This window comes from Suricata suricatta, chromosome 3 (assembly GCF_006229205.1).
Source record: "Suricata suricatta isolate VVHF042 chromosome 3, meerkat_22Aug2017_6uvM2_HiC, whole genome shotgun sequence".
NCBI classification, from domain to species: Eukaryota; Metazoa; Chordata; class Mammalia; order Carnivora; family Herpestidae; genus Suricata; species Suricata suricatta.
The window spans coordinates 103,041,377-103,068,226 of NC_043702.1; the positions used below are offsets into that span (position 1 = coordinate 103,041,377).

The following is a 26,850-nucleotide window of genomic DNA, read 5'->3' on the forward strand; positions in this document are numbered from 1 at the left end:
TTAGTATTATGTCTAACAAATTATTGCCTAACTGAATCTCATGAAGATTTATGTCTATGGTTTCCTCTAATTTATGTCTGTTTATTTCCTCAATTTCATTCTTTTGCCTGTGGGTATCCAGCTACCCTAACACCATTTATTGATGTATACTTGTCTTTAGCCCACCTCTACTCTCACCATTGCATGAAGAATCTAGGTATAACTGTCATAGTGTTGTCCTTTATTTTTTTTTCAATTAATAAGTTAGACAATGTATTTGGAATTTTACATGGGAATATATTTGGGAATCTAGACAAGTAAAAAAATCTAATTCATCAAAGACATGCATTAAAGAGAAAATCTGATTTTCTTCTAGCTCTCTTTTTTGCATTTAATCTAGCTGCAGTAATGCTACATTTCATATCTATATTTTATACCTAGATTTTCTTTATTTCATTTTATACACATTTCTATATAATTCATCAGCTTTCATGATTGCAGTATATTTCATCTGGTGGGATTGCCTCTCTTCATGTAACCCATTCTATCCCCAGAGCAATTTAGCTTAGCAACAGTGGCACCATTTTGCAATCTGGCACTTGATTTGCCTAAGTTCAGGTTCTAGCGCATCTACAGTTTACAGTGTGTGACACTGGTTGTGTAACTCACCTCCCAATTCCTTGATTTTCTCATCCAAAAAATTAAAAATTCAAAAATCCTTTACAAAGGGTTGTGATGAGCATTTTAATGAGTGCTACACACAGCACTCAGGATAATACTGGCAAGTAAAGTCCCACAGAGTGCTGGCTCTTATTATTGTTTTGGAATTTTTGATTGCTCCAATTTTTGCACATAAATAATACTGTGATAAACACATGCATTGATTTTTTTCTTTATAATGGAATTTCAGTGAAGAAACAGTATGCATATTTAAGTACTCTTTACCAGTTGCCAAAACCTGTTGAAAAATTCTTTATTATTTACCTTCCTGCCAACATATCACTTTTTTTTACTTTTTATTACAAAAAAATCAGTTCTATGTGGTAATAGGGAGAAGAGTTTCAGAACCCTCATGCACCCATTATCTAACTTCAAAAATGATCAACTCATGGCCATTTTTATTTCATCTATACACTCACATCCTCTCCTCCTCTTCCTTTATTATTTCAAAGAAAACTTCAAATATCACATCATTCCATCTATAAATATTACAATATGTATTGCTTAAAAGATAAGAGCTTATTAAAAACATAGATCCATGGATCATTATCATGTGAAAAATTAATCATATCTAGTCTTATGAAATATCCACTCACCATTCAAATTGCCATTTGGTTCATTTATTTTTAGTTGGCTGTTTTGCTAAATTAATTACAGCTTGATTAATTTCTAGGTAATCACTAGCCTCCTCATTACCTTCATGCTTGTTCTAAGTTGTATCACTATTATTGAGATCAGCGACTGTCTACTGAGCTGTTATCATGTGTCCTGCTATTACATAATGTCTTCCAGTCTTTCTACCCACCACCTCTTTGTAAGTGAGACTTTGAGCTGAGGTTGAGAGGGATCCTGTGAGATTGCTGGAGAAGAGACTCCGCCAGGTTCCAAGCTCCCAGCCCATCATACTCCACAGCTGGCTCAGAGATACATTCTCTCTGGTGCCACCATGTCTCCCAGCTCTTTGTCATAATTCATTCAACACTTTACTCCTGGCCAGGGTGGAGCTACTCTCAGGTCTGGTCAGGCTACCGTGGCCGCGGAGACATCCAGCTCTGGGAATCACCATTTCTGTTACACACACACATCCGTCTCTAGCCTGCCTCTCATTGTGTTTTGTTTTGTTTTGTTTGATATGTGAGCTTTCTTCACAGAATGTAATCAGCATAGTGCCACCGGGTAGGTGCTCAAGAGATGCTGCTAATATTGTGTCTGTGGCCCTGGAGTAGCATCGTGGTCACAGATGATCACGTTCAAGTTAAAATCTTTCTTCCAGTCAGCCCAGTGGTTTTGTGCTTTCAGATAAATCACTCAGAGAGCTTAAATATGATCAGGGAGGTTAATATCTTGGGCTATAAAATACAAGAAACTTAGAGAATAATAGAATCTAAGTGTTTTACTGAAGGAAGCTTTGTGTTGAAACTGACAGTATCTAAACATTAAACATTAAAATAATTAAACATGAAGAATAATTAGATCTGGGCTAGGGAAGAAGGGAAGACAGAAATTTGGTAGGGCATTTCTAGTTTAAAAATGCTTTATATTTTAATTTCCTGTCCTAAGTATAAAGAAAAAAATGTAATCTATATATGCCCACATCTAATATGCTATTCATAACAGAATGCTCTGAATTATGGTTATATTTGAACACACACACAACATCAAATAAAAGCCATTATTCTGTTAATGAGGAGATAGTAGCTCAAAATGCAGGCCAAGCATCCCTGAGGAAATTCACTCAAGGAAAGTGCTTGAATCAAGCTGCTGATTAACCGGAATCCTCTCTCACACAAGTCTCTGCTGCATATCTTTGTAATCAGGAGTACGGATGTTGTAAACTGAACTGTAAATGCAGAACACTTTCTCTGAACCTTTAGTCAAAATGAACTGGTATTCCCAATCTGCTACCAATATGCATAAATATGCAACTTTAATTTTTGGCACTGTTACAGACTGTTATATAATTTTCACAAAGGTAGAACTAATTTGCAATGAAATCAGGAAGGGAAAGCTAGATTTGATTATGTTCTAGGTGCCACCAACTCAATCAGGGAATTTCATGGGCAATTAGTCAAATTCCACATATCATTCAGGAAAAAAAAAACAAATCGATCATGCCAATATGGGTTCATGTTGATTGTGCTATCTTTATGGTAGAGGTTTGCAGCAAGATCCAAGCTATGTTGTTCTATAAAGGAACATTTCCTCTGTGCCCTGACTATATAGTGTATATCATATACTATATACATGCCCTGTAGAGTGATAAAATTAAAAGAGAACTTAAGAGCAGCCTTGGCTGGAAGAAGAGAATATCTCGGGGCACCTGGGTGTCTCAGTCAGAGTGGCATCAGACTCCTGGTTTAGGCTTAGGTCATGATCTCACCAGGGTTTGTGGGTTCAAGCCCTGCATCAGGCTCCATGCTGACAGTGCCAAGACTGCTTGCGATTCTTTCTCTCCCTGTCTGTCTGCCCTACCTCTGCTCATGTGCTCTCTCTCTCTCTCTCTCTCTCTCAAAATAAACAAATAAACATGAAAATAATTTTTAAAAAAGCAAATATCTCAGCGTTGGGTTGGATATGCAGTCAGTAAACATACAGTTTGTGAAGGAAATTGGGACTGGTTCAAGTTGAAGTGTCTTCTAATATGGAGAGTCTATAAGTTCAAAGTGTCATGGCTAACTGTTAGAAATACTCTGCACACAGTATCACATTTATCTCCTCAGAACGACTGTTGAGTTAAGCGTTGTGCTCCCATCCACCAGATGCCGAAACAGCCGCCACAGGATTCATTAGCTTGCCCAGGACCACACAGCTAGTATGAAATTGAATGAGGCTTCAGATCCAGTGCTGAGGCCAAATCCTGTGCCATTTCCACCGAACTAAAGCGGTGACAGTTGGAGTCAGCGTATTATACAGGGACTGTGGGTGATTTGCACATTTCTGCTAAGTGAACGTCAACAGCTTGTAGATGCCGCCTTTCTCCACAGTGGTGGCAGAACTCTATCCAACGTGTGATGCTATAGGAATTGTTCCCCATAGGAAGCCCTGTTTGCTCAAGTCTTGGCTGTCTAAGAACTTGAACATCAATCAATTCCTAGACATCCCAAAAAAAAAGATCCCAGGGGTTGAACACCTAGGCCTTTTCTACTAGTTCCATGGATTCTCTCTCTCCTGTGTCCATGGATCCTCACATTTTATCCTAGCCCGCAGAGGATTACCGCTGCCTCCTCCAGCTTCCTGTTCTCAGCAACTTAGAGCCCTTCACAGTCCTCCCAACGCACCAGAAAAGCACTAGCGGAACAGTTAGAATCTCAGTTTTGAAACAAGGAAGGTTCCAGTAAAATTTATCTCGACTCCGCTGGAGGCAGGGACAGTTTATCTTTGAGGAAATTAGCCTGGCACATAGTAGTTACACTGCAAATGCATGTTAAGCTGGAACTAAACTCCAGCTTAGTTGCAAATCTCCACTCTTTTTCTTAGCTCTGCAACCTTGTTCAAGATGCTTAACCTCTGCAAGCCTCATGTTTCTCATGTATAAATAAGAGTAATGACTTCTGCCACTTGGAACTTATTGTGGAAAGTGTATTGTATAATTCAGGTAAAAAAACAAACAAACAACCTCACATAGTGTTGGCTGCCTAGCAGACAATAAGCCGTTGTTGCTAGCCTGGATAATCAACTAAATGCTGCAACATGTACATTCCCCTCTTATATGTTTCAGAGGTTTCTGCTGTTTTTGAGGCTGGCACTTCAGTTACTTATATGTTTCAAGGACCCTACCCAGTGACAAAAAATACAAGCCTCTCATCCTCGGCGATTTACGCAGATGCGGCTCCATCCAAGGAAAATATTGCATTTAGCTTTGTGACAGCTCAGGCACCCAGCCTCTTGCTCTACATCAATTCGTCTTCTCAGGATTCCCTGGCTGTGCTGCTCTGCAGGAATGGTGAGTACTGCCAGCATGGAGCCTGACGAGTGTCCTCTTGGGCTAGAGGGACAGTGCATGCCCTCCAGAACTCTGCAGAATTTCAACCTAAATTTGGTCCCACCTGGGAGGCTTAATTACAGACCTCCAGCCAAAGCCTTGCTTGCACTTTACCTTTATGACTTGCAGTTGGTACTCAGGGCCAGTGTCCATTCATTGCTGAGGTCTCAAATGCATTGACTTTAATTTGCCTCAACTGTGTAGCAGTAATTCTTTATTATTTATGCTGTGCTGGAATCCATTAAGTGTAAAGGAGAAGATCATCAGCATATCTGCATTTCAGAAGGACACTTGTCCCGTATATTGTGTCATCTTTGCTGCAGTATCCTTTGCTGAGGGCTGGTAAAACAACTGGCAGAAATGCAGGCTGTATTCATAGAAGTCAATTGCCTAGGTCTCGGAGAGAAGTGGTATATGTGAGTCATAACCTTGTGGAGTATGGGCCTTGGTGCTGAGGATCAGGCTTCAAAGAGAATGTGAACAAAATGGAATATGCAAAGGTTAGAAGGTTACAGGGGCTGGAACCCCCTTCATGCAAGGGATGTTGACGGTCACCGAGTCTGACAGCCCTTAGGAGAAGTCAGGTTTTCTTCCCTCATTATGTAATTCCAACCAGAAATGAGGAAGACTATTGGTTGGTCAAGAGCACTGTGAGATCAGGATCCTAGGGAAAGGAACAACCATTGGAACTGGCAAAGAAGGAAAAGATGTGGCGATCTCAGAAGTCTGATCTTAACACGTTTCCATGATGGAGAATATGTTCTTTCTCCTCTTGTAGTTTGCCGATGTAATAACAAAACTCTAGAACCATCCCCTGGGATGGACTGTGCTAAGGCCATAGAAGAAAGGAAGCTTGGAATATTCAAGAACACTGTCCCTTCTCTCAAACTTAGACAGATTTCTCTTGCTTTATTTTTGTTTGTGGGGGGAGGAAATGGTGGTAGGAGGACTTCTTTGCTTCATCTTGCTTTCTGACTCTTTATGACACTGAAAATAAAGAATGATGTGGGAGCCTAAAGCAAGGATCCAACCTGGGGGGCATGTGGGTTGCATCAGGCCTGCCGTACATTAATAATAACAGCGTCCCACTGACAATTTCATTTTAAGAGCAAAGGCAAGGGAAATAAAAAAGAGAGAGAGCCTGAAAAGTAACTGACCATTCCAAGACTATCTGATCCTGAAAAGCCTACGAGAGAGGCTAACCATTATGGGTTATTAGACCTCTTATTTATCAGCAGACCTTTGTATGATTAGAACCATTATATTAACATGTCGGTTCTTAAACTTTGCCCCCATAATGTCTCTGTGACGTGGATAAGGCTGGCTGAGGATGCTGAGGTGTAGATTAATTTATTAACTTGGGCCAGCCAGATAATTCATGACACAGTGGAGATCTGTGTGACACAGCCAGATCTCCTGATAATCAGCCCACCATCTCTCCTCCAAGCTAGATGATTCTGCTGTGATGTGGCAGGACTACAGTACTTTAGTTACAGAGCAACAAGATGCAAAATTTTCTCCAAAGCATCTTTTATGTGTCACTCCATGGTCCATTTGAATCTGTCAGGTTGTACCTATGGACAAATACTGTGCATAACAGGAATAACTATATCTGATTGTATAAATGCTACCTCACATACTCTTCTTCTCTCTACACACACACACACACACACACACACACACACACACACCCCACATTCTGGAAACCATTTTAATTAATGGACAAAGCTCTTAATTCTCACAACAATCCAATGTGATTGGTGGTATTAATCTCATAGTTCAGAAACTAAGGCATATGGACATAAATAACTTGCTTAAAATCTCACAGCAAGTAAGTAAAAGAGCTACAATTCAGTCTTCCCTCCCTGAATCTGGTTACATACTTTATATCCTAAGATCAAAATGAAGAGCATTAGTTTATTTTGTGAAACAATGGATTTTTAATAACTTGAATTTATTTAATTAGGAAGGCAGGCTTGAATTCTGTCTGATCACCTATTTTCTTATACTCTAAAGCCTGACTTCCCTGAAAACTCTACTTGACCCCATAAGCATTTACATTCTTTAGATCCGGGCTAAGTGCAGGAAACGAGGAGATGCTTGTGCTTGTTTGTTCACTTGTTTATTTTAAGCTTAGGTCTCAGGGTGAGTGTAAAAGTACAGACTTCATATCTCAGTCTAATTCAAGAGAGATAGGTGTGCAGGCCGTGACTAGTCATGGAATGGCCTCCCGCTATCCTCATTCTGCCTCAGAGAACCACCTCCCCTATCATTGTAGGGAACTCTTGTCACACTGGACAGTGGTAGATGCCCCCATGATTTCGGATCCTGGGCATTTCCTGCCATGTCCTTAACCTACAGAGAAGACCTACAGACCTCTGAGATATGTACTCACTCATTCTTTCTTCCACCGGTTTCCCCACCATACAGTATCAAGAACTGTGGAGAGCAAGAAAAATAAACAGGGTGCAGTGCTGTCTAAACACGATAAGGAAAAAGAGAGACTCAAAACTGCCTGACAGTTTTTGGTGGGCAATCCAGATACACGAGGGAATGAGGTTCAGGCAACCTCACTACAAGTTAGATTTTGTCTAACTTTGAGGATGCGTCTCCTCGGAATTCAGAAGTCATATAACAGGGCAACTGCCTTGAGCAAGGTGAGTCCCTTGCCATCAGAGGTCTTCAAACAGTAATTAAATGACAATTTGTTGGAGAAGCCATAATAAGAATTCTGGCAGTGGGTGATGGGGAAAAAAAGAGCCTCTGAGTTCCTTTCCAAGTCTGAGATTTTGTTTTTCTCTATTCCCTTCCTGTGTAGTCTTACGTTTATATTTCTCTCTGCTAGGGCTGTGTGTGCAGCCTCTGAAATACTTGTATGAGGAATTAAGAATTCGTATTGGTGCAACCTGTTCCCAGCATACTCATGCTATTAGGTCACCAACCTCACTGCCAGAGAATAATATGGAGACCCTGCTTGGTGAGGACCTAGCAATACTTTTAATAAGACTTTCGTAGACTTCACTGAGAAATATAACCTCTGAAAAATCCTAATGGAAGTTAAGAATACCTACCACTTTTATATATACAAGATTAAATGAGCAAAGATAGTAAAGGGTTAACTAGGGAAAGTCTTTCTGTGAAAGGGCCTTAGAAGATGGACTCTCACCTCTCTGCAATGAAGTAAAGCGTTTTCTCTTAGTACAGGTTTCGTAACCTTTCTTTGATTTAAGACACCTCTGGGAACCTGGTGAAAATCATGATGAGAAGATCACTCTTAAAAGGAGTCCTTTTTGTTCTTCCCAGGAGGCAGAATATGCCCATGGCCATGTCACACAAAATGGTGTCAGTTTCATCACTGTGACTTAAGAAGCCAGGGGGCAGGGACAGGTGGATGAACTGTGTAAATACAGAACAAAAACCTTGGCTTGCAAATCTAGTTAATATGGGTGTACAGACGGGAGGCGAGAAGAGCAGTGGGACCCCAAGTCATGCTTCCAAGTCTCCCCCTGAACAGGGTTTGGTTGGCACTTTGGAATCCTTCCTTTGCGCTTTATCATTTTTCTTGGAATTTCACCAACTGGAGACTTATTCAGGTTAAGGCGCTGCTGTCTTTTCAAATGAAAACAGGTCCTTTTGCTTAAAGGAAGAAAAGAATGTTCATTTATTGAATGGAAGATTAGAGAAAGAAAAGGAGGCATTTGGATTTAGGGAGTCCTTAGGAGAGTGAGGTTGGTTGTGGTCCCATAGGTTGGAGCTTTGGGCAGAAGGCCACTTCTCAGAGAAATGGCAGCTGTGGGGGGGGGGGGGGGGGCGGGTAGGGGAGGAGAATGGGCTTATGGAGGAGGAAAGGGTCCAGAGAAGGCAATGGGAGTGTTTTAAAGATGCACTTGAATTTTGCAGCATTTCATTGAGGGATGTCTATCCCTTCTGCACAGTTCCACAGAGTTCTCCTTCAAACTTGTCATTTAATAAATATTCCTAGAGCATCTACCACGGAGCAGGCACTCTTTCATGTATAGGAGAGACAGATTCAGACAGGATCCTGTTCTGCCTTTCAGGATCTAGTCTGGGGACAGAGGCACAACCAGTAAGGAAAGCAATGTGTCATTGATGTAGGGTAGAGTCTGTTCCAGGTAGAATGAGGCAAAGAAGGGGCCACCAATTCTTTCTGGGAAGGAGAGCCACAAAAGGCTTCTTGGAGATAGTGAGCCTTGCGTTGGACCCTGAAAGATAAGTCAGTGTTTTCCAGGCAGACACTAGATTGTTGTTTAATAAAATGAGAGATTCTTTCTTGTCTCCATCTTATTTCCATTGCATATCATTTATATATATATATATATATGTATGTGTATATATATATATCTCATTATTGATATATATATCATCATTATGGATATATATATATAATTTTTCCCAGTTAATTCCCCTTTCTATTGTTTCATTATATGTCCTTCTTGCCTCCTTGTTAGTAAAACTAAGAAAATCAAATTGAGAATATGTGCTAATGCTAAGGTCATCAATCTATGGTGAAATCATTTGGGTACAAAATCCAAACAAGGCCCCCAGGTCACCTTGCCCTGTGGCTGTTCCAGTGCCCTCCAGCACTGAACTGTTTGTCTGACTTTGCATTTGCATTTCCTTTTTATCAACCTTTTTTTAAAACATATACATTCATAAGGATGCACTGTCTGCATTTGTGATTGCACACACCTTGGAGAGAATAATGATGAACCCAGACACTTTACATTTTGAACAGACTGACTCAAGGGAGACAGGGATAAGGAAGAATCCAGAGAGGGAGTGTCTTCAAAGTACAGACTTCAACAGTTGCTAGCCCAGGCTGGCTTGACCCTACACTACTCTCAGCTTCTCACTGCTTTCTTGAAGAAGACTTTCAAAGTTTAGTACTCCCTCCTACCACTCCCTTTCTGACACCAGCATACACATGTGTACCTCAGAGCAGCAGGTTCACTGATTTTGAACTTAAAATTCCTAGTCTTTTAATATCTGCAAGACTGTTTTGGTTGGTGCATTTCCTTCATTTCTGGCCTTTCCGATAATCTCTTGCCCAGTCCTCCTGTGCTCCTTTCCTCCAGTTCAGAGTAATGTGGTTATGCCACGCCATGACCTTGAGAGGGCAATCAAGAGTCCTTCCTCCTCACCTCCTCTTAGAAGAAAGTCAACAAATGGCATCTCCAGTATCTGACAGTTATCCACTGACCACTGGGTAGGTCTGAGAGGAGAAATAGGTATGCTGAGTAAAACTGGGTCCCGGTCATCTGTCTTATTTTTCCTCTCTATCTTATTGTGGATTTCTCTTTTTTTTTTAAATGTTTGTTTGTTTATTTATTTATTTTTATTTATTTATTTATTTATTTATTTTGAAAGTGAGAGAACATGTGAGAAGGGAGAAAGACAGACAGGGAGAGAATCTCAAACAGGTTCCGTGCTCAGCATGGAGCCCAATGAGGGCTTGCTCCCAAGACCATGATGTCATAACATGAAACAAAATCAAGAGTTAGGCACTTAACTGACTGAGCCACCCAGGCAGCCTAATGTTTTGTATTTCTTATTTTGTGGTACACTCAGAGGTCCATGAAGATTGTATCCCTCTAAAATCCATATGCTGAAGCCCCAACTCCTAGTACTTAGAGTGAGAAGGAAGTTAAGGTTAATTTAGGTTATAAAGGGAGAGCCCTGATCTGCTAGCGTTTGTGTCCTTAAAAGAGGAGGCACCAGAGTTTTCTCTCTGTTTCTGTCTCTCTGCCATGTGAGGACACAGTGAGAGGTGGCCATCTGCAAACCAGGAGGACAGTCTTCACCAACCACTGAATTGGCTGTCACCTTGATCTTTCTGCCATCCAGAGCTGTGAAAAAATAAATTCCTGTTGGTTGGTCTACCTGGTCTGCAGTGTTTTGTTATAGCAGTTCGATCAGGCTAAGACAAGAATCAAATGAGAAAATGCAAGAAGATGTGCTTCATAGACTGTAAAGTACAAAACACATTGTATTTTCTTATTGATAATAATAGTATGAATTATCTACATGCTTGAGTTGGCAGAGCATGAATGTTGAAGGTCAGGATTCAGGATAACAGAGATTAAAATTTCATATAAGGAGGCCATGAAAATCTCCAAGTGCCTAGAGGCAGACATTTAATGGTGGGGGAGGGTGACAATGCCCTGAGGGGTGAGGAAGAGGAGGCACAGGGTCCCCAGCCTGCACGTTAGCTGCTGTCATCAGGCACAGGAAGTTGCATTTGATATACATAAGTATGAAAACAAAAATTAAAAAAGAAACTTTAAGAATGGCTTTCTCAAATACCCTCTGAACTAGATCTTTGGGGAACTTGTCTGATGTTTCTGAAATAAAGATAAACAAACAGGCAAGCAGACATAAAATAACTGAAAAGCAGGACATATTCAGAGGACTCACTGCATGACTGGGTCCAACAAGATACAACCGAGGGACAGAGGCAAACTCTCGGAAACCCCTACCCCAAACCCCAGCCACTCTTGCTGTGGAGCTGCTGGATGGCAAGAGCGGCATTAAGGAAACCAAAGTAGAAAGAACAGAGCTACTGAGTCAATGCTCTAAGCCCCTAAGTGAAGAGCAATCATCAAAGACTAGTATGGAATTAAGGGTAACAAAAAAATACAAAATACAATTAACTCTACAAACATTTATTTAATACCTATTCTATTTATCTACCATAACAAAATCCCCCAGACTGTGTGTTTTAATCTACAGAAATTTATTTTCTTACAGTTCTGAAGACTGGAAGTCTGAGATCAATGAGGCAGCCAGGTTGGTATCTGGCAAGAGCTGTCTCATTGAGTTGCAGGTGGTTCTTTTCTTACCATGAGTTCTCACGGCCTTTCTTTAGAATTATGTGCAAGAGAGAGAAAGAAAGCACTCTCTGGTTTCTTTTCTGAAAAGGACACTCATCCTATTGGATCAGAGTCCCGCCAGTAGAAGCTCATTTAACTGCAATTACATTCCTATAGGCTCTCTTTCCAATACAGCCACACTGGGGATTAGGATTTCAACCTATGGATCTGAGGGGGACACATACATTCAGTCCACAGCAGTTCCTATGTGCTAGATGCTGTCCAAGGTGCTCAGAATAGAATGAATGTGGTGTTGTTGAATCAGGGAAGAATCTTGACGTTGGGTTCCAAGTACGATTCATCTTTGCAAGGTCAGCACCCAGCAGAGTACTTAGCACAGAGTTGGCCTTGGTCTTCTTGGATTGAATTATGCCTTGCAAGTGAGGGGGACACACCCCAGAGTCCACAGATGACAGTGGGGCAGTGGGACTATCGGGGGAAAGAACACTTCTCAGTCCATCACGAAAGGCTTCCCAGTGAATATGGGCATGAACATAAATTATTAACATGTTGAATTCTGTTCTTCCTGAGATTCCATTCTATCACCCGTGACATACTTCTGAGAGGCAGGGTTGTTTGGACAGGGGGCTCTGGGGAGCTGGCATTCTTTGACTTTATTTTCTGTGCCCCTTTGAGGTCTTTGTACTTTCCCAGTTTTAAAACCTCCTTAGAAATTTTCCAAGAATTGAGCAACTGTTTGTTTTTTCTAGCAAGGCTGATTGCTTACAACTGTACTGTGAGAATCAAGAGAATTATTATCTGCTCTTATGCTTCATTGTTTGTAAAGAAAGAAAAGATGTACGCTTGGTGCCTTGGTTTCTTCATCTGTAAATTTGGGATAATTGCATTGGTCAGGGGTTACACAGCAGTGTTGTTGAGGATTAATAAGATCCTGTTAGTAAGGGATTTGAAGGAACTCAGATAAAAGATCTGGGGATAAATACAAAGACAGGTTATTATAAAATGGAGCAAAGTGCTGGCTGGTGATTGAGCCACCTTGATTTTTTTAAAGCCAGGGCTGGAGAGACTGGGAAACTAGATGGTTAGCTTTTGGACTAGAACCCTAATTAGGGGCTTAAGGATTAAGAAAGTAGTTGAAGTCTGTGTGAAGAAAGCTTTTCTCAGAGAAAAGACATGTTTTTATTCTTCTTAGAGCACTTGATCTGTAAATACTTATATCTCAAGATGTGAAACAGTCAGCAGAAAGCCCAAGCTCTGGGTTTATTCAGTTCTCTGTGCAGTTAATTACCTTTTGTTCGGCAAGAAGGCCTTGGATTATCATTATTTCTCTTTATTCAATGTTATTGGGGATGTGTTTCCACTTTAATAAGTAGCTTATCCTCTCAAAGTTTAGAAATGAGGGTCCTGGAAATCCAATCCCCTATTATAAAACTGCAGTAGAGACACAGTGAGCAGGTTTTTAACCATACAAGGAGTCCAGGCAATTTCTAACACCACCCACAGGAGACCTTCCATGATCTCCCAGCTCAAAAACAGCCGAGAACAGCTAATTCTTGCCAAATGCTTAATGTGTGCCAAGATGTAGTTTGAGTGATTTTACTCTTGAAATTAGTTCATTTATTTCCCTTCACAAGGGCTGGGGAGTCAGTACTAACATTTCCCATTTTACAGATGAAAAAACCTAGGCACAGAAATGTTGAGTGACTTGTCCGAGAAGACACAGCATTGAACCAGTGAAGCTTAAAATCAAACCCTCTGGTCTCTTTTCAGCCTGTGAACTGTTCTGCTTTGTTCTGTGACCTCTCATTGCACTGTGCACAACTCTAAATGGTACCTGCTGTTTTCTCTCTGGTTTTTGCTTCCGCTTCTGCAGAGGGGGCGTGCTGTGTCAGGAATGCCATATTCGCTCCCTGTGGTGCTTCCAGAACTCTGTTTAAAAAAAACGGGCCTGACAGAAAGGATGGGGCAGTATAGATGGAGGACTACCAGGCCCATGGGATACTTGGAAATATATTGCCGACAGAAGGGGTGCCAGATAGCTCCTTCTAATTGGTGAATTGCACTGTGGTGCACACTGACGCACACAGGACTCTCCAGTGGCCAGCTAAATTTGACTGTCACCATCGAGTGACATTTTGAAGTGAAAGAGCACATGGGGGAGTGTGGCTTCTCAGAATAAGTGATCTTACTATAATTAATAGGGCTCAAAAAAATTTTTCTGGTTCAGAAAACTCCGGTATAATAAATGCATCCTCTTCTGTAAACACGAGGGATAAATGCACCCACTTATTGTTGTTCTCTTCTTAGACTCCTCCACAATCACATAAGCATATTTAAATATTTTTTGTAAATGATAGAAACTCAAGAAGACAAAGAGAACAGAACAGAAGTGAGTATGGACAAGAAATATTAATACATTTTTAATTTTTTTAATGTATATTTAATTTTTTAATGTATTTTAATGCAAACAAGGGAGGGGTAGAGAGAGAGGGAGACACAGAATCTGAAACAGGCTCCAAGCTCTGAGCTGTCAGCACAGAACCCAATCCGGGGCTTGAACCCAGGATCCGCTAGATCATGACCTGAGCCGAAGACGGATAGTTAACTGATTGAACTACCCAGGCGCCCCAGTATATGAATACATTATTAAAAGCTGAACAGCAGATGGAGGAGGAAAGCGGGCTTGGTCCAAGTCACTATGAAGCCACGCTAAGGGGAACGGGTCATGGGACGGCCCACAGGGCCTTTCTGCACACCACAGAGTCTGGCATGAAGTGTGAATTCAGGAAAATGAGACGTTTGTGCAGAGAACTGTTTACCTTAAATTTTGCTTTCCTAGTCTGGGAAGATAAGCAAGTTCCTTTCCACCTCTGTCCTGGAAGACCAGACATATTTGGTAGCGTACAGAAATTGAACATGAGTTTCTAAGGCTGAGAGTGAGATCGAGAAACAGGCTAAAGAGACATGACATGGCATTCTGTACAGTGGAACCTTAATTTTCTCTTCTTCTAAGAGCTCTTACAGGGAAGCTTTTCTCTATTCATGCAGGATATGAGAGGGTTTCCCCACAGATCTGACAGCCCCATGGAACATATATATGATGGTACACCTGGGTGGTTCAGTTGGTTAAATATCTAACTCTTGATTTGGGCTCAGTCATGACATAATGATTTGTGGAGTTTGAGCCCCACATCCCGCTTTGTGCTGATAGCCTGCTAGCTTTCTTGGGATTCTCTCTTTCTCCCCCTCTCTCTGTCCCTCTCCCCACTCACATGGGCACTTTATCTCTCTCTCTCTCAAAATAAAAAAAATAAATTAAAAAAGAGAAAAATGTATGTGATAACTAGAATTTTAGGGATGCCCTCACTGAAAGAATGATTTACCCATACAATCACCTATTGGTGAATTTCACCTGTTCACACACTCAGCCTGTGCATGTGGAATCTTCAATCCAATATGTAGTTCTCAGTCATAGTTGTGAACGGATAACCGTGACTTTCCACTTACCACGGCTATCCAAGATAAAAGAAAAGGATCAAAGCAGATAAATAAACACAGAGAAATGGAGAAAAAGGAATAATAGAAGAGGCAGAAGAAACATCAAAAATATAGTATTTCAGAGAGGTAGGAGAATTTATAAATCTATGAAACAAGAACATGATCCTTTAAAATAAAAGTGAAAAACCATAAGAAAGAGCTCTTGGAAATGCAGTAGAGGAAATTGTTAACAGTCTAGAAATTGGAAGATAACATTTGAGAAATCTTCTAAACAGTTGGACAAAATACAAAAATGTAGACAATATAAAGACAAAAGAGAAAATTGGAGGGCAAAACATGACGTTCACTACCTAAAAGGATTGACAGAAAGGGAGAAGAGATGGGGAGAGAACATTAACAAAGATGTACCAGAAAATAGTTTATAGAATGAAAGAAATAGGCTGGGAAAGTTTGCTTCCCTCTCCAGCACAGAAGAAGGCACACACTAAAACAAAGGCAACCCACATGTTGCTAAAGACAGGATCAGACTGGAACTAGCAAACAACTTTTTAACAAAAACACTGGATATTTGAAGACAATGGAAAAGCATCTTCACATGCCTAAGAGAAAATGGCTTTCAAACTGGAATGCTATGCTTAGTCAAATTATTAGTCATGTGTGAAGGAGGAACACAAACAATTTCATACATAAAAGAGAAGAGGTATCTCAGGTCATTGTTTAAGACATCCTGAACACGTTGATTAAGGTACAGGTAACCGGTGGCTCAGTTAAGCACCCAACTTCAACTCAGGCCATGATCTCATAGCCCATGAGTTGGAGCCCCATTTTGGGTTCTGTGCTGACAGCTCAGAGCCTGGAATTTGCTTCAGATTCTGTGTCTCCCTCTTTCTCTGCCCCTTCCCCACTTGTGCTCTGTCTCTCTCCTTCAAAAATAAATAAACATTTTAAAAAAGGATGCTACTTGATATGCATGTATTAGTTATCTAATGCTGTATAAAAAAGCACTCCAAAATTTAACATCTTAAAACAGCAAAAATGTACCTCTGTATACAATTCCATGAGAAGTGAAGGAATCTGGAATTGGCTTAGTTGGATGTTCCTGGTTCATGGTCTCTCATGAGGTCACACCCCTTGGCCTGGGTTGTAATAGTCCAAGGGGACTGGATAATTGCTTCCCAGCTCATCTTGTGACTATTGACCGGAGCTTTCAGTTATTTGCTCTTTGACATTTCTGTAAGGCTGCACAGACATCATGTCAATCAAGAGAAAGTGATAAGGAATGGTGAGAGGTAGAGAAAAAGAGATAGAGACAGAGAGAAGGGAAGAGAGAAATACATAAAAGAGAGAGTACCTAAGACAGTAAATGCAATCTTTTTAGAACCTAAATTTTGCAGGGATTCCTGCTGATGTGAGAGGAGGTCACTCAAGGGCATGACTACTAGGAGGCAGGAATCCATGGGGCCACGGTGGAGGCTGCCTGCCACAGGGTACTTCACCCAAGGAAAGAAGTATGTGAAAAATAATAGTATGAGCTCCAGGAAACAACATTCACCAACAGAACAGGCATGGGAATTTCAGGATAACAGCTATGCAGAAGTCCTCATGAGCATCCAGTCTAGACCAGTGGTTCTCAACTGGGCATGATGTGGCCCCTCCAGTGGACATTTGGTAATGTATGGAGGCATTCTTAGTTGTCAGGATGAGAAGTGCTACTGGTGTGTAGTGGATAGAAGTGAAGGATGTTGCTGAATATTTTAAGGACCCAGGAGAGCCTCCCTTCTACCTACCCCACTCCCACCCTCCACCCACACAAAGAATTATCTGGGCCAGAATGTCAGTACCTTTGAGGTTGAGAAAACCTGGTCTTGAATAAGGTATACTGACAGAAGGCTTTTGGAGAGAGGCTCTTAGAGAAAATATGCAAGTGATAGATATAAGAAAAGGGGGATATTTACATCAGACACAATTTTGTGGACTTTGAAAAACAACCTAACCAAAATTGTAAATTATCTAAATTGGAGCCATATGTGACTAGGTCCAAGAAAGGTAATTCCTCATCTGTCATTGTGGGAAGGCAACATGTAATAATTAAAATTAATAAATCAAGAAATAGCAATATATTTAATAAACATATCTGAAAGAAATGTATTTGAAAGAAAATACCAAGAAAACCAATAGAACTAAAAGTCACTACATAGGAGGAGGAGGGGAAGGGCTCAGAGTGAGAAGGTGTGGGATAAGAATTGCTGTCTCTTATTAAGTCTTTCTATACTATTTGACTTTTAAAAAGTATTATTTTCATAAACAATAATTAAATACAAGAATAAATCCATTGCTTGAATGTAAAGAATGAGGTGTACAGTTTTGTTCATAGAAAACTAGTTCCCCCCCGTAAATACATATAAGCACATATAAATATGTAAAGGATATTGGTTGAAGGCACATTAGATGATTGTCTACACAGTTGAGTGCATATCCCGTTTCCATGTTTTCAATTAGTGAATTAAGTCTTATAATGAATGGATGGAAGACTAAATAAATGACATAATTTAATTGGAAATATTCAGTATAACAAATGGTTTTACTTCTCTTAACAGTTAAGCACACTTTATTGAAATGGCCCATGCCAAGACCACTGAGAGGCAGCCTCCCTGCTAGATTCCTTTCAGGTCTTCCCTTCTGTGAGTTTGCTATAACATGTTAATGCTGTTGGCTATTTCTTGTGGCAGTTTCAGATTTTTCTTGGAGGGAAGATTCACTGAGATGTCATTTATGTAGATAGTTGTGGCTTTAAGAAAATGGCCCCAGCTGTGTGAGGGGGGTAACTTTAATTGGCTGTCCCACAGACAAGCTCCAAATGTCCCAATGAACCCCAAGCTTAACCCCACCTCCCAACATACATGCAATACACACATACACATACCCCACACATAAAGACACATATACACAGATGCAAAGGTACGTGTGCACACATATGCACATGCACACACCCAGAGACATGCGCATGCATGCATGCACATACACATGCACACAGATCTTCCCTTGCTTGAGTCTTCCCTTTCTCAAAGAAGTGCTCAACATGCAGAAGCCAGAGACATGCTTCAACTGTATCTTCCTTTTCACTACCTCTCTAGAGTTTGTCAATCACCAAGTTTTACTCAACTTTCTTGCATCGCATTGTATTTACTTCCCCAGTCTCTTGTATCGGTCAATTTTGTACACTCACACTATGGTTATCTAAGCTCTGGCCACCCTAATTTCAGATTCCAAATACCTCTCCCAGCCTCCAGGCCTGTGTCCTTTTAATTCATTCTCTATTCTGACCAGGCTGATCTTTTTAAAATTCAAATATATTCATGTCACTCGTTTCCGATCTCTCCCACTGCCCTTGGGCTAATTTCCAAACGGGGTTCAACCCTTGTTTTTTGCTTTCCTGTGAGGTTCTAATTCTTATTATGCTCATAGCCCACTGTCCCCTTTCCCCATACTGAATTATGTTCTCATGGTTGAATGCATCATGCCGTTTCACCTTTGGGTCTTTACACATTCTGTTACCTTTGCTTGAATCATTCTTTCCTTCCCCATCTTCATCTCCTGTTTGTTGGCAAATTCTCATTTCTTCGAGTCTAAGTTTAATATCACTTCTGGGAAGCATTCTGGTTCCCTTCCAAAGACTATGTTAAGTACCCTTCTAAACGGTTTCTGTAGCAGCCTCTCACAGAAATTGTCACCAGCTCTGTTAACTTGTTGGATCCACCACTATCACATTAATTCAAGGAGTCAGCACTGACTTAGCACCATTTGGAGACCTAGTGTCTACACACAGTACATACTTTGCCACTATAGGCAAGATTTTTCAGTGAAACCATGAGAGCTTTTAATGAAAACAGGGCAGATTTTTTTTTCCAGCAAAAATGCCTTTTTAGAAGCATATTCTAATGGTTCATCTTCAAAAGAGTTCACTGTCGTATCTTTATGGTACACTAAAGTGCAGCTAAGAATCAAGGAGAATAAATTAAATTGGATAATGACTTTACTTAAAAGCATGAAGCTAAAATGAGAGAAAAACCTTAAAAAATAGCAGGTAATAAAAATGGATTACTCTTAGCCTCTTATTTCTAATTTTGATAGGTATTTTTCTTCTCAAGGTACACGAAGGGGGTGAGGAAAAGTATCATAAAAGAGAGGCAATTTGAGACAGGAAAAATAGTGCACTTAAACACGGCAGATGAAAAACCATGACCAAATCATCAGCTCCATAATGGCTCTGCTGCTGTTGGATTTTGATTGTTTGTGTCGCCATTCGTAGGTGGGGCCCCAGAAAGACAAATGAGATTAAAGATGAAATGCCTGATGGTTCAAAGAAATGAAAGTGGGACAATAAAAATCAAAGACACAGCACACGTAAATCCCCTTTGAAGGTCCTGATTTCCAGCTCTCTGTAGCAATAACTAAGTGAGCCTGGTGTCCTGTACCATAGGCCACCGACATTTGTCAGGCTTTCCAATAAATTGGCAATGAAAGACTAAATCCGCACAAGGTGGAAGATAAATTAGCACACAGCCAAAGTACTGGAGAAATAAGTGCTGGTTTCGTAGCTGAAATATTTTTTGATAAAGTAATAATCCCCTGTAATCTCTCTCTAGCTTTAAATAACAGCCGGTCTTTGTGCCGGCAGTTTAATTTTGTTGGCTGCCCTTGTCTTACAAATATATTTAGTGGAATCTGGAATATCATTCTGTGCAGAAAGCTGAAGCCTTTGTCATGCTGAAGCTGGGCAAAGGCAATAAATCAAGGACAAAAGTGAAAAGGAATAGAAACGGGGTATCGGAAACTTATTTCCCCAGAGCGGGCGAGCTTTCTTCTTGTACCAGCAGGTGTATTGCATCAGTCATGTCTTCCTGTTAAGTGCCTGTGTTGTAATGATATTGACTTATATCTGCATTGCACCCTGGTTGGCACTGCTCCAAAGTGCTTAAGATGCATCTATGGGAAATACGTGCTGAAAATAGCATCTTGAAAATATACAACCTCCCTTTTCTTTTCTTTTCTTCCTTTCCTCCTTTAAGATCATTCTTCCCAGGAAGTGCCCTGAGAGGTGAAATTTTAGCTACTTCCACTGGTTTTCTCATTTGTGTCTGACCAATTAATAAATGGCTTTTTAAAGGTAAGGGACGGACTGCTGTAGATTTAAAATGATCAAACCACGACTAACATACTTTATGATTTGCATTTGCCACATTTGGTTATTGTTGAAAATTGATTACAAAGAAAGAATGTTGAGTTGTTTATAGGATTTTTGTTTTACCTGAAGCAACACAAAGGGATAAAAGTTGCCATGTGAGAAATCCAGAGATCTGGGTTCTTATATAAGTTTTTGATCCCATTTCCAGGTTAGTAGCCCAAAAGAGCACACATTTCTTATCCCACTGTTTCCTTGGACCAGGAGTACAGCACGGTGTACCTGGTCTTTTGCTCTGAGTATCACAGGTGGGCTGTGGTCTTATCAGGGTCTCCACTAGGGAAAGATCTGCTTTGAGTTTCCTCAGGCTGTTGGCAGAACTCAGTTCCTGAATGAAGAGCCCAGTTTCTTGCTTGCTGTTCACCAGACCTTGCTCTCAGCTCCTAAAGGCACTGGCAGATCCAGGCCACACGAACCTCTCCACAGCCCCTCATAGCTTCCCTCTGCAAGCCAGTAAGGAAGTGCCAGCAGATGCATAAATGGATGGATCTTGAGATAGAATCCCAGAAATGATCTCTCATCACCTTTGCCAGGTTCTATTTGTTAAAAACAAATCACAGGTCCTCACCTACACTCAAGGCCCATCCTGGGGTCACCTACCACCTTTCTAGTGTTTTGGGGGGGATTAAAAACTAGGTACTTGTATATATTCAGTCAAAGCAATAAGAAAGAATAACACATATGCATCAAACACAACTGGTAAATCTCACACATTTAACATTGAAAGACTCTACATATTAAAAGAAGCATATCTCTAGGATTTCAATTTTTATAAATTTTAAAAACATGAAAAAGTAATTTCTGTTACTAGAAATCATAAGAATGGTTAGCTATGGTAGTGTGAATAGGGATAATAAGGGGACCTGAGGGCACGCTGGGCTGATGGAATAGTCTCCTGATCTTGCTGCCTTGTTTGCCAATGACTCCATCTCATTTAGGCCCTGTGAATGGCGTCTGGTCTGAGAGTCCCTCCTAGACCACAGGCTGTGGTATCAGGACCACACTGTCTCTGAGCCAGGCCCTACTTCCCTCTCTGTCTCCTACACTGCTTAGTGTTCCTTCATCATCTCATCTTATTCTGCATATTATACATTTGTTTCTTGCCTGTCATCAAATCCAGAACATAAGCTCTGGTGATCACCAAGTTTGTCTTTTGTGTCTCCAGCATCTAGAATGAAGTTCATCCCGTTGTACACATTCACTAAATTATTAGTTGATTGAATGTTTGAAAGTTTAGTTAACCTTTTACATTAATCATATTAGCTCTCCCAAGCATTACCACTCAGGGTTCCTGTTTTCTATTGGTAGAATTCCTAATTAATAAAATGGCAGTACAGGCCTGTTAGAACAGTGGCCTGAGGTTTGTTGGAGAATTTTATCATCTGTCATCAAAGTTTCATCACACTTGTATTAAAAAAAAAGTCAGTACACCATTGGTGATGCTGTGAATGAAACACTTACTTAAATCCGCATTCAACCAAGGATAGAGTTAAGGTGGCTTTAAAGACCAGTTGGTCAGTAGGATCAGGTGAATTGAGATTTGTGTGAATTATTTAATCCTCCAGCTTCAGGGCTAAATTTAAAAACCAGACTAGACACTACAGAATTAAGGGAAAGAAATAAAAGCAGAAATGAAGCAAGCACAGGAAGCCATAAGAGCAAAACAGTAAAAAGAAGAAGAAGAAAAGAAAAAAAGCAATTCAGAATCAAAATGAGGGACAAAAGAAGAATAGCAGGGAATAATCCATGCCACCAGGCTACATGTTCCATAAGCCCCTCTACAAGTGGTAATTCACCCCTATAAAGCTGCATACTTACCATGTGTCCTTTTCTGGGAGTTTCTTTTTCTGGTCCCCATGCTTTTCCTATATAGGTTCTATCTCATTTATCAGGCCTCTCCTGTAGGGATGTTAGCTTGGGAGGTGTAATTGCATATCAACTTAAAGCCTTAGGACAACACGACTGTTTGATTTGTAAGCTGATAGAATTACCTGGAAGGGAGTAGGTTCCCTCCACTGTAGAAATGGGACGGGTCTAGACAAAGTTCTAGAACTTCCATTAGTGCACATCACACATTGTCCACATGCCTCTGTCCTGTTACATACCCAGATTCCAGCTATTGTCTTCTGTGACCTCTACTAAGACCTTAATCGATTTGTCTGCTTGCCCAGAAGGTGAATGTGATTTCAAGTGTTTGAGGCATTTTTAAAAGTTGAGAATTAGAGATCTCACCATCCTAATAATTGGGTATTTGTGTCCATTTAGAATATTCCAGTGCTTTGGGCTGATCTTATCATCCTTTGGTAGAATGATGATTTTCTGCTCTGGAATGATCTCTAAGTCAAGACATGATTAGGAACCAGGAGGGGAGTGTCTGCCCTCTCTCTCCATTTCATCCCCAGCCATACCCGTCACATCAGCTAGGGGAGTAAGGCAAAAACCAAAGTAAAAATACAGGGTAGGTAGGAGAGATAGAAGGAGGAAAGGGAGAGTGACCAAGAGACAAAGGAGAGAGAGAGGAAGCCAAAGGAAGGCAATCTCATTAAAGAGGCAAGTTAAGAAAATCCCTTCAGTGCTCCCCCTAAATTGCCTGGCTTCTTGTTTTCAGTCTTTGAAATCCTCCCTAGAAATATAGTGGCCCCTCATATTGATTCAACAGGCTTTTATGTGTTTTATGTCTTCTCATCTGTCCATGACACACCCATTAATCTTACTACCACAACGAACGCAACCCAAATCTTAGTGGCTCACAAGGACAAATATCCACATTATTTTTCTCTGGCTGTGAGTCAGCTTCTGTGATTTTTCTGCATGTGTCATCTCATTTGGAGACCCAGGTTGAAGGCATAGTTCTATGTGGGACTCTCTTTTCTATAGTAGAGGAGAAAAGCAAGCATTCCTGTGGAATAGGCATTGCTTCTTAAAGCTTCTGCTGAGAGGGATTTTGGCCAAAGCAAGTCAGACAGTTGAGCCAATATCAACCAGGGCAATGCCAGTCTCATGGCCATGGGTAAGGGTGTGTAATCTCTTTACAGGAAATACAAGTATGTATTTTGGGACAATCATACAACCTACCTTAACACCTGAGTGAGTAAGAAGGGCATTACACAGATAATACCTGAGTAACTAAGAAGCTGTGGGTCCACTCCACTTACAGATAAGCAGATTGAGGCATAGAAAGTTGAAGCAGTGTGTGTACACTCATAAAACTGAGCAACAGAGCTTGGCATAGATATTAGGTTATCTGATCTCTGGCCCATTGATTTGGACATCTATCTACATCTCTTTCTCCCACCAGCATTTTCTTTCATCCTGAGGTAACCTTAGTGGGTATCAGAACCACCTGCAGGCTTTCTTGAAGCACACATTGATGGGCCCCTCTCTGAGAATCCCTGACTCATTATGTCTAGAGTGGGGCCCACACAACTATATTTTTAGCAGATTCCCAGGTGAGGCTGAGGGTTTTGGTCTAGGGACCACACTTTGAAAACCGGGGCCTTAAGGTTCCATCTCCAGAACATGATACAATGTACAACTCCCACATTAGATTTGTGTGTGTGTGTGTGTGTGTGTGTGTGTGTGTGTGTGTGTGTGTGTGCTTTATTTTGAAAAAGTGAGCAGTGGATTGGTTTTATATGTAACAGTACCTCCCTAAAACTTAAGAGAGGCTGAGAGTTTTTATAGCAGTATTTCTTAAAGTGTGGGCCCTGGCCCAGTAGCACCAGGATTGCCTGGGAACTTATGGGAATGCAGATTAGTGGCTCAGCTTTAGATCTACTTACTCCTGACTTCCAAGGATGGGCTGAGGCTTCTGAGTTTTAACCAGTGATCCAGGTGATTTTGACCTACACTCCCCTTGAGAACCATGGTCTGGTCCTACAGAAACTTCTGTGGCTACCCTGCAGCACCCTGAGGAAGATCTTTGGGCTCCCACTCTTCAAAGAGTAGATCACATAGGGCACCTGGATGCTTAAGTGTCAGACTTTGGCTCAGGTCATGATCTCGCAGTCCACAGCTGGAGCTCAGCGCCAGGCTCCATGACGACAGCTTGGAACCCGAAGCCCACTTCCAATTCTGTGTCTCCCTCTCTCTCTCTGCCCCTCTCCTGCTTGATATCTGTCTCTCCAAAATAAATAAACATTAAAAAACAAACAAAACAACAATGACAACAAAAGGTGTGGATCATGGACCAGCAATCTCTTTATCACCAGGAACTCTGTGAGGGAAATACAGACTCTCAGGCTCCATTCTAGACCTACTGATTTCTCCTCATGTTCTGGGGTTTCTTCTCCTTGCGCCATATCTGGCTTCTGTCATGTCATCCAGCCATTTAATCTGTTATACCTGATTATTTACTTGACTTTTGATTATGATTTTATTCCTGTATGGCTTTTGGTTTCATACTCTGTAGCATTTGGATTTGAGAAGGCCTCCCATCTTCAAGGCTAATATGGGTTCTCAGAACTTTATTTGCATATAGCTTCCAGTTTTCTCTGCTAGGTTGCTGTGGGAGGTTTAAGAACAGTCTTGGAGTGAGAGCTTCTGATTCTCCTGATTTATATTTTTCCACTAAGATCCTTCACCTTCCTTCATTACAACATTATCCCTTTAACTCTTCTCTTTCTCCTTTGAGACTAGCATTATGAACAATTTTATCCAATCTATTATACAAATAATTATGGCCATACTCTTGTGTATTTATGGAACACAAATCATCTAAAGAACCAACATGGCTCCCTTCACATGAGTTGTTCATGGAACAATGTATGGTCAGTAGTTCCTTTGAACTAGATGCATTATTGTCATTTTTGGAAAACTATTTCTGTATCCAAAAGTTATTTTGTCTTTTCTTCAAGTTAGAAAAACAAAAATAAACAACAAAAAGTAATAGGCTGCAGACAATGAATTTAGAGAAAGAGATCAACATCTCCAATGATTTCTAGGCAAACTCTGAGTCATTTCACTCTGAATCTGTGGTGTTCAGATAGCAAATGCAGATGTTGTGTTTAGTCATTTCTAGAGCATTTGCTCAAAGGCTTGGCTTACATGGGAAACTTTCCTGGGATATTTTGTTAGATTTTGCATGTTTTGCTTGCTGAAAGTTTAAATTAAAACAAAAACAAAAATGAAAAAAACCAACTAGATCTTCAGCGGAAATTGAAGTAGGTGTTTCTTAAGCAGAAACTTCAGGAAGATAATATTGAATAACAAATCAGTATAAATGGACCTCCAACTACACCTCTGTGCGCCAAGAATTCTGCTGATCTGTGGGGACAGAGGGATGCATAACACCTTCTTCCTTTCCTCAGGGGGCTCATGATCTTGCAGAATAAAAATAACTTAAAAAAGAAACTGCAATATTTTATCATAAATGCCGTAATTGGTGCAACCAATGATTTGTCGCCAATGCAAGTAAGCTTCTGACAGTAAGAAGGGGTGTTAGTTATAATTTTACCTCATAACTGGGATAATCTGGGGTTTCTCCCAGTACGCCAAGTATATGGTCACCCTATCTACAATTGATAAGCACAGATATGGTAGAGGCTGGGAACCACCCTCTTCTTGGGGAATGATTTACCTGGGACACCGGACCAAGTGCTAAAAAATACTGGTGTGCTTCATTGTCAGACTGATCATTAGAGGCCACCCGTTATCTGTTGATGAGCTATTGTGTTTGGTGTTGGGGTGTAGACCCCCCAAAAGCCTAGTGTCCCCCTCCTCATCAGCAGTCCCTATCGCTATGATTCTCCTTGCCACCTTCACACATCCCGCCTTGACAAAGACCTTCACCACACTAACCCTGTGCCCTATATATTAAATGAAGAAGGAGTTACAGAATAAGGTTTCCAAGAATCTAGGTTTAACCCTGGCTTTCCTGCAAACTAGCCATGTTAGTTTTTGCAAGTCCGTGAACTCCAGTTTCAAGAAGGAAAACAAGCATTCCTGTTCACATTGTTCTTTGGTGCCCCAATCAGACTAAAGAGTGGTATAGTAGATCAAAACAGGTGGACTTAGGGGTGAGCCTCAGTTCTGACACTCCCTCACTGGGTGACCTTGGATAACTCTCTGAACATCTGACTCACAGAATCTCCATTAATAGTAGTAGTTACAGAACCCCAGATGGTAGTCTGTGGGCCAACAGCAGTGATGAGTAGAGCATGCAAAGTCCCGGACAGAGTGGCTAGTGCAGGGTAAGTATTCAGTAACATGGTGAGGAGTTGTCATCATTACTATTACTGAGGTAGTTGTTGACCGAACCATGGGGCTGGCAAAGAGCGAAGGTTCTGATGTTCTTTCAGACAAGGGGTCATACGCTTTCCCAGAACCATCTGGGAGTCATCAATCCTTTTTCCCTTCATCTTTGTATAATATTTTCAATTCACTTGCTAAAATTTCCAGAAACAGTTTGCTGCTCATCCCCCTGCTGCATTCTCGAGCAGGAAGTAGCATGCTTACTGGCAGGTGTTGGCTGTTTGACTGAAAGGAATAAACAAAAAGCTGTGATGACACAGTTTGCTAGAATGTTTTCTCCATTGTGTGCAGAGGGAGGGGGTTCATTAGTGAGAAGCTCACTCTGA

At 40.9% G+C, this 26,850-nt stretch overlaps 1 protein-coding gene across 2 annotated transcripts in view; it reads left to right on the forward strand.

Annotated features, from left to right (window-relative positions):
• CNTNAP5 (contactin associated protein like 5) overlaps nucleotides 1–26,850 on the forward strand; it is a 789,622-nt gene that overhangs the window by 685,911 nt on the left and 76,861 nt on the right. For both annotated transcript variants that reach the window (XM_029934734.1, XM_029934735.1), the window contains one exon: nucleotides 4,418–4,642. In XM_029934734.1, the coding sequence (XP_029790594.1) occupies nucleotides 4,418–4,642 (225 nt within the window). The remainder of the gene's footprint in view (nucleotides 1–4,417; nucleotides 4,643–26,850) is intronic.